Source organism: Pholis gunnellus, assembly GCF_910591455.1.
Source record: "Pholis gunnellus genome assembly, chromosome: 14".
Taxonomy (NCBI): Eukaryota; Metazoa; Chordata; class Actinopteri; order Perciformes; family Pholidae; genus Pholis; species Pholis gunnellus.
Window position 1 is genome coordinate 1821523 of NC_136541.1, and position 7936 is coordinate 1829458.

General features: G+C 43.7%; 2 protein-coding genes across 2 annotated transcripts; one reads left to right on the forward strand and one right to left on the reverse strand.

Annotated features, from left to right (window-relative positions):
- Positions 1-70: 70 nt before the first annotated feature.
- On the reverse strand, positions 71-2755 carry nol7 (nucleolar protein 7). The gene is made up of 8 exons (XM_079172781.1): positions 2557-2755; positions 2055-2115; positions 1854-1909; positions 1734-1759; positions 1572-1632; positions 1358-1479; positions 903-980; positions 71-614 (listed from the first exon to the last, which is right to left on the reverse strand). Exons 1-8 carry the CDS (start codon positions 2730-2732, stop codon positions 541-543), a joined length of 654 nt encoding a protein of 217 aa, XP_079028907.1. The 5' UTR covers positions 2733-2755; the 3' UTR covers positions 71-540.
- Positions 2756-3164: 409 nt separating this feature from the next.
- epdr1 (ependymin related 1) lies at positions 3165-6565 on the forward strand. Its single transcript, XM_079173074.1, has 3 exons — positions 3165-3481; positions 4799-5007; positions 5598-6565. The coding sequence occupies exons 1-3, from the start codon at positions 3237-3239 to the stop codon at positions 5789-5791; spliced, it is 648 nt and encodes a 215-aa protein (XP_079029200.1). The 5' UTR covers positions 3165-3236; the 3' UTR covers positions 5792-6565.
- Positions 6566-7936: the final 1371 nt, after the last annotated feature.

Consider the following 7936-nt stretch of genomic DNA (forward strand, 5'->3'; position numbering starts at 1 on the left):
GTTTGACTTGATTAACAGAGTAACTTGATGTAAACTAATCATAGTTTGACTCTTAAATAAATATAGAAACAAACGTATAACAAGTTTTTATTAAACAAAGAGCATCTCATTCTTAAATCTCAAATAACTGGAGGTTAAGGTTACAGATGAAAGAACAGTAAACGGCTGCGTCGTCACGTTCTGTAAGAAAAAAACACAGAAGCAGACGAGGAAACATCCGGATCATAAACAAAACATTTAAAGTATTTCTATGTAAAACCGTCGCGCGGTTCGATGAGTCAGATCTTCTGTGTGTGTGTCTTGGTGATGAACTGAAGGGTTCTGGGCTGCTGCTGCTGTTTTCATTTAGTCGATATGAGAAGATGTGCAGAGAGGTGTCCCGGTCCAGAGCTTACGCTGCAGCTTCCTCTCCGTTCACTTTCGGTTCGTTCATGTTTGGTGTCCGTTTATAAAGTCAGTGTGCAGAGAACGTCCGCGCAGAGGAACGTCTGCTGGACCGGAGTGGAGGTTTGTCGGAGACGTCCGGTCGCTCCGACGGGCTCAGCAGGAGAGAACGTGCTGCTCGTGGATCCACCGCTTCTTCAGCTTCTCTGCTTTGGCCTTTTCTTCACAGGCTGATCGGACAGAAGAGACGAGCGGTTAGAGAACGAAGCGAGAAATCACGTTCACGGTAAATATCCAATATTCATCGTTAACCCTCAGAAGCCAAAAACCTTCACCAGTGGGCCACAACCGGCCACACAGTCCATCACAGAACACACCGTGTGATTAATGCTTCCGTCAGAAGAAGCAGCAAAAACAAAGGTTAAAATGATATTTCATCAAGAACATTTTATTCTACAGCGTCCCTGTGGACTATACTGTTGGTACTGTTTCAGAGTCTCTGTTAACACTGAACTCACCCCAGTCCTCCTTCACAAACTGCACGGCTGCACTCTTGTTCCTCCCCGTCTTGTTCTGGAGGGACAGCAGCTCGTTACCTGAAAGCAAAGAGGACAGAGAAGTGTCAACGCGCTCAGCCGGAGAAACGAGGTTAAAGTCGAGACTGAAAGCCGTCAATGTCGCCGTCTAGTTCAGCAGGAGCCTCACGAAGAGGAGACGCCTCGGTGGAACCAGACGGAGCGTCACTGTAGCAAAACTCAAATTGAGACAGATCATCGTCTTCACAGACTTCTGCCACAGAGTGTAGCTTGCAAGGGTTAAAAAAAACAACAACTTCACAATAAATATTGACACAAAATCACAGCTTCAACCGACAACTGGTCGGTCAGTCAAACTTTTATGTTACAGGAGCGAGAGAACAAAACCCTGAGTGTGCTCGAGGTTCAGCGGGTTAATAACTTGGTCCTTTTCTTACTCGTGGTCCGGCAGCTTCCCGGTCCGTAGAGTCTGGACCGGAGGAAATCCTCGGCCGCCTCCCGCTGAGAGGACGCCGACACTCGGTCCTTCACCGTCGTCACCGTGTAGTTTCCGTTCACACTGAAATAAAACAACGAGCACGAGTTTAGACAAAAAGTCGTGTTTCAGTTACGAGTTCTAAGAAAAACAATGAAATAAGTGCGTTTACATACTTCCGCGCATGTGCTGGTTTCTCACTCTTCTTCTTCTTCCTTCCCTCCTCCTCTTCAGCTGCTGATGAGAAAACAAGTCGCACCGACCTGAAGCTCATTCTCCACTCAGCACGAGTTTCCTCTAACTGTTCAACAACGTGAGGCAGAAATGAGCTTCTTTACCTTCACCCGCAGACTGTTTCTGCTTCCTGTGAGAAAAACACAAAACGGGTTTAAGTGAGTGTTCATGAAGCAGAGATGGTGGAGAAAATGCTTGAATTACGTCACATCCAGACGTCTTACTTTGAAAGGGCAGAGTCGATTTCCTCCAACACGTCCGCTGGTAACAGTTTTCTTTTCTGTGGAATAAAGTGAACTTTATGAATCGCAGATCAAACGTTTGACTGCTGCTACCGAGGTCTCTAAAACACAGACTAGGTGAGGAAGTTGAAGTTAGTCACAGTTAAACAGAAATAGCCTGTTTATTGTAAGTCTATGAAATACCTTCTGTTCCTGGAACAGCTGCTGTCTCTTCCTCCTCTTCTCTTTCAGCAGCTCTTTCTCCCTGAAAACACGGAAACATATCACGATGCTAGATAATATGTGCTGCCATCTATGGTTTAGTGTACGATTGTTCTTTGTGGACAAAGTAACACCACGTGTCTTGATTTCACGCATGCGCAGAAGCTTTACAATTTGTAAGACTATAAATTCAGACTTGTTGGGAGACACTCGTCATATCGGCGTTGAAACGGCTCAAAACAGCGTTTTAAGACAAAACTCCATCGGCTTACACCAATCTCACACATGTTGTGTAATACATACAAGTGCTAAATGTGCACACCGAAATAAAAAAGTGCAGCCAAATAAATCAGAATATGGGATATGGTTTTCGCTTTAGTGTGTTTAGTCCGCCCGCAAGCTAGAAAACGTCAAAAAGCAGATTATTTTAAATGGAGTTTGGTTTCCCGGCCTCGCTACGCACACCACGAGCTCGTGAGCTTACCTCCGGGCCGTGTCCAGCGCCTCCTTCATGCTCCGCAGAGCCTCAGCCTTCGAGTCCTCGAAGGTCATCTCTTCGGGCGCCTCGTCGTCGCTGGACTCGAGCGTTAAACTGAAACTATCAGTCCGTTTCTCCGTCTTTGAAGACGGAGCCGTTCTCCCACGTTGCTTCTTCCCCATGTTGGCTCGAGAGGGGAGAGACGCAGCGTCGCATCGGTGACGCTTAACGAATGCGACAAGAACCCCGCCCCCTGTGCGTAGAACCCTCGAGCGCTCGGATTGGTCAGGCGTTTTCTAATGCTGGCGCGAGGCATCCCATAACTGTGGAAGACCATTTCTGCAGGCAAACAAATAAATATATAAAACCCACACAAAAAAATAATAATAAAGTCATTATTATTATTCTTTTTTAAATTTACAAAAAAATACAATAACAAAATAAAAAGGCTTTATTTTTTTTTATTTACAAAAAATTAAATCGTTGGTTTAAATAACCTAATTAAAGTTCAAGGGAAATCATTTTGGTTCATTTACATTTTTAAATACGGTTCATTAACGCTTTTATTTTGAAAACCACAACCGGAAACCTCATCTAAATTGTCGGCAGCAGGTGCAGCCTATCTGCAACAACAACAACAACGGGATCAGCTAACGGGACTCAAACGGGGTTTTACCGGAGAAGCAATGCACCGACTGTTGCTCGTGTTTGTGGCCGCCGCCGGGGCCTCGGTCCTCGGCCTCCCGATGGATCCCCGGATGGATGCGTCCCCGGCGGCCGCGCCCTGCCTCGCCCCGCTGCAGTGGGAGGGCAGATGGGTGATGTACGACCACAGCACCGGGAGGAACAGCCGGGCCACCGTCTCCTACGACGGCCTGAAACAGAGGATCCGAGTCCTGCAGCAGAACAAGAAACACGCACCCTGTCAGAAGTAAGTACATAGTATCATATGTAATGTGTAAGTGTATGACATTTATTATATATATATAATTATATATTATCTATTTATCTATTTATCTATGTATCTATGTATCTATGTATCTATCTATTTCTCTATCTATCTATTTATCTACCTACCTGTCTGTCTGTTATAAACTATTAATAAGAACACACTTGAGTTGCCAGGTTGTGAAACATCCCTTTGTTCGGTGTTCCTCTCCGATTGGTCATAATGCAGTTTTAAATATTGGTATTAGTGTTAATAAATGCTTAAAATATTTAATAGTTAAAGCTATTTTTTTTCCACAACTTGGTATTCCGAGACCTGCTTGTATTATTTGTTATGCTTTATTATATTGGAATTAAAGCATTTATAATAATAATAATAACACCACAGAAATACTTTAACATAAAGTATACATACAAATAAAGCCTTTTTTCAGAAGATAACTGTTTTTATGCTTCAATTAGTCAAAGGTTGTTCTTATTCATGGCCTATAACTGATCTATAAACATTAGTACATTACTTATTAACCATTAGTTATGCTCTTTCTCTAAAGGTTCCTTATTCAAAATATAAGTTTGTATTAATATATATATATTTGTATTACATGCATGTGTTTTAATGTACTCTTTCTTCTCAGTATGCACTGTTTAAGTTGACTCTACGTCTAACAGCTTGTAGTAGCTCTGCAGTGCACAACTGTTGGCCGTCTTTTTAAATTGTGTATTATTTACTGCAGCAGAATAAACCAACACAGGACTGAAGTCTGCCGTTGAGAAATATAATCTCTGGCCGGTAAACAAGGACAAAGTCTTAAATTAGTCTGTTATGTTTTCACTAAAGTAAAATATACTCCTTAAAGTGTGTGCATGTCCCTGGAGGTGAAAGTCCTCTTTGTACACAAACAAAAGTCCTCCAACTTTGTTGTTTCCTACATGACGTCAGCCCCTGACGACGTATTAGAATGTGTTGTTTACAAGTATTTAAATCCATTTTAGGACGTTAATCATATTGTCTGTATGTTCAAATGTGAGGGAAGAGTGAATGAGTAACATCATGCTGTACTGAAGAAGACTTGAAACTAGAGATTGAGACCATAAACTCATGTTTACAATGTTTACTGAGGTAATAAATCAAGAGAGAAGTAGAGTCATTTTCTCATAGACTTCTATACAACCAGAGGAGTCGCCCCCTGGTGGACACTAGAGAGAATGCAGCTTTAACACATGAAGCATCGGCTTCACTCTTCAGAACCAGAGGTTGTTCTCGTCTTGACTTGTCCTCGTTTCCCTCCGTCCGCTGCAGGTTTTTTGAGTACATCTACTTGTACCAGAGCATGGTGATGTTCCAGATCGACCAGAAGACCCAGGACTGCTCAAAGATCGCTCTGACGGGGGCCTGGGATCCCTTCGACATCCCAGACAACTCCACCTTCGAGGACCAGTACTTCATCGGGGGCCCCGGGGACAACGTGGAGGTTCAGGAGTGGTCAGACAGGAAGCCGGCACGCCAGCGTGAGTCTCAGTGGTGTCATTATGTAATGCTAAAATACAGAGAGCAGGCCTGGACAAAGAGCTGTGGAGCTGAGAGATGTTTTTAATATAATAAACATATATCATACACAGTTTAAACACAGCAGTCATTAGTTAAAATGGATAATTAAATCCAGAGGAAACACAAAGAGAAATGCGTTAAAATGACTTTTTGTGCTTCATTTAGTTTTGTTTGTGACTGGGTTTCGTATTTTGTGGGAATATTTGGTCAAAAGGGGCCAAACGAGACCGTTCTTGTGGTAAGATTTGACCAGTTAGAGAAACATCTGACCCAATGTAGACTGTTGGACTCAGACAAATCCTTCATGGCTTCTTAGTTGCGCTGAGGAGATCAGAATTTAATGTTTTTTACAGAATCTGGTGAAAGCAAAAGGTTAATAAAAAAAACATTTTGATGAAATATCACAACTTTAAGCTTCGTTTTTGCTGCTTTTTCTGACATGATGTGTTCAAGGACCGTGGGAAAGATGAACATTTATTGTTTCAGATTTACAGAGCAGCTGTTTTGGGTGGAATAAAAACCTCCTTGTCTTGCTTCGTCTCTCCACCAGATGAGACCTGGGTGGGCGTTTACACCCTGAAGGACTGCTACCCGGTGCAGGAGACCTACGCCAAGAACAGCAGCGTCACCACCTCCACCCGCTTCTTCAACCTCCAGCTGGGCATCAGCGACCCCGACGTCTTCACCCCGCCCGGCACCTGTCAGTCGGCTCGGCCCGAGAGGATGGCCGAGTCCGACTGCTGAGGCCCTCGAGACACTTAACAGCAGCCCCGAAATCACTCCCTTGTCCACTCATCCACTACTCCCTAGATAACAGATACTCGACAGTTCACTCGCTGTGAGAACTTAATCATAATTATTTTCGCGTCGTTAGTGACAGGTGCAGTGTAACATTTTGCATCTCTAAACTCTGGCGTCTGTGTGTGTCCTTTGCGTACATCGAGAACCGTTCATCCGATCTACTTCGCGCTTGGCAGGTGTTCTGCTGGCGACCTGAGGACGTGCAGAGGTGCATTTGGTGCAGCGGCGGTGGACGACGGTGCAGTCGGTCCGCCACAAACGAGCACTCGTGCAGTAGACGGGGAGTGATTGCAGACACTGTCTTTTGTCTCGTGTTTCATAGAATTGTTGGATAATTTGCTGCTAATTTGCTAAAACTGTCATCCGAACCGATGAGCCCTTCTAGCTGCAACTTTAACAAACTAGCTCATTGGGATCCTTTAAACAATCAGCTTCACGCTAAACATGTGACTTTTAGTGTTGTGTCATTGCAACCAATTGATTGAGTGTTTGCTCACGACAGGCAGTTTGATGTAAATCCAAATATTCCATCAAACACATGAAGGAACACAACGTAATAAATACAAATCAAAGGTATTATGGTGTTCAGATTCAGGCGTATTTTCTAAGACACACACTGATCTTTTCGAGGTTTATAAGCTGTGTGTGTGCAGCGGGGAGGCTGGACTCATGGTCACAATGTCATGATCGCTTGTATGGAAATGTTTCTCTTCTATTTGAACAATAAAATAACTGGAAACGAGTAAAACGTGATTCTTTCTCCATTCAAAGGCATAAACACAGTTACAGCATAAGCTGTCTAACCTAACAGTTATCTGGTCCTGAACCAGTCTCAGCGTAGTCCTGATCCTCTATATGAACCAGTCTCAGTGTAGTCCTGATCCTCTATATGAACCAGTCTTAGTGTAGTCCTGATCCTCTATATGAACCAGTCTCAGTGTAGTCCTGGTCCTCTATCAGACCTCCATCAGTAAGGAGACCATCAGAGTGAAGATGGTCTGTTTCTATAGAGTTATTCTTGATGCTCGTCATCGGAGCCACCGGGTCGGATTCTGGTGAAACCAGATGAACTCATGCAGGTTCACCAGAACCTCCTTCAGCTCAGACTCCAGCAGAGACCGGTCCACCGTGGACAGATCCAGATCTGGCTTCACCTGCAGCCTTGGACCTGCAGTCGGAGCTCGGGAGGGAGGAGGAGCAGCAGCAGCGTCTCCTCCTCCTCCTCCTCCTCCTCCAGGAGCAGAGCTTCTCCTCTCTGGGAGCCGACACTGACACCACGCTGCTGGAGACCCAGGACGTATTGCTGGACCCGCTGGAGGGAAGGGAGGCACGGGAGAACCAGAACCAGGACTGAGAGGAGCAGACTGTCAGACCTGCTGCAGTAAAATAACACAAAGTAGACGTGGACGTGTAGAACGTAGACGGAGAGACGGACGTGATTAAAGCATCTTTGTGAGACAGATTTTGTTCGTGATGTAATCGCTGCATCCTTAAAACTTGAAACAAAGACCTGGATTATTTTTTCACACGTCTTCCTGCAGTGAACATCACAGCAGGTGAACAAGTTAGAATGATCGCTTTGCTGTAGTTTGTGTTTATTGAGGCTATAGTCTCCTATTGTTTTCAAATAGTGTTCTGGTTTATTCTGAAGGAACTAAGTTCATGTTCACTACAATGTGTTCGGGGTTGTTTTACTGTGATAAGAACCATGAAGTTAATTAATTGTGACAAAAGAGGAAATGTTCCATATTCATGCAGTCATTACAGAACTGCAGAGCCGTTTAAATGCATCGAACACATTAAAATACATCTTATATTCTGGATTTGACCTGTTTTCTTAAAAAACAAGTAAAAGGAGTTTCATCAAATAAGTTATTTGGGAATGTAATCACTTCTACAGCAGTGACTCATTTCTATATCATTCTTCTGCCATATTTGAATTATTGTAATCATTAAAAACATTAATCAAACTGTTTTTTAGGAAAGAAGAGATCATTCTAAAAACTGTGGAGCCGTCTCCAAACCCCATTATTCTGAGCAGAGATTTCCTCCTAAAAGTTGAAGTAATCCGTGTTTTCAACAGAGAAA

Bases quoted from the DNA above. Each gene is read 5' to 3' on its own strand.
- nol7 (XM_079172781.1), bottom strand. From the start codon at position 2,732: ATGGGGAAGAAGCAACGTGGGAGAACGGCTCCGTCTTCAAAGACGGAG. The intron at 1,760-1,853 runs GTAAGACGTCTG...TTTTTCTCACAG, and splicing joins ATCGACTCTGCCCTTTCAAA to GAAGCAGAAACAGTCTGCGG. The intron at 615-902 runs GTGAGTTCAGTG...CTGTCCGATCAG, and splicing joins GTTTGTGAAGGAGGACTGGG to CCTGTGAAGAAAAGGCCAAA.
- epdr1 (XM_079173074.1), top strand. From the start codon at position 3,237: ATGCACCGACTGTTGCTCGTGTTTGTGGCCGCCGCCGGGGCCTCGGTC. The intron at 3,482-4,798 runs GTAAGTACATAG...CGTCCGCTGCAG, and splicing joins AAACACGCACCCTGTCAGAA to GTTTTTTGAGTACATCTACT. The intron at 5,008-5,597 runs GTGAGTCTCAGT...TCTCTCCACCAG, and splicing joins CAGGAAGCCGGCACGCCAGC to ATGAGACCTGGGTGGGCGTT.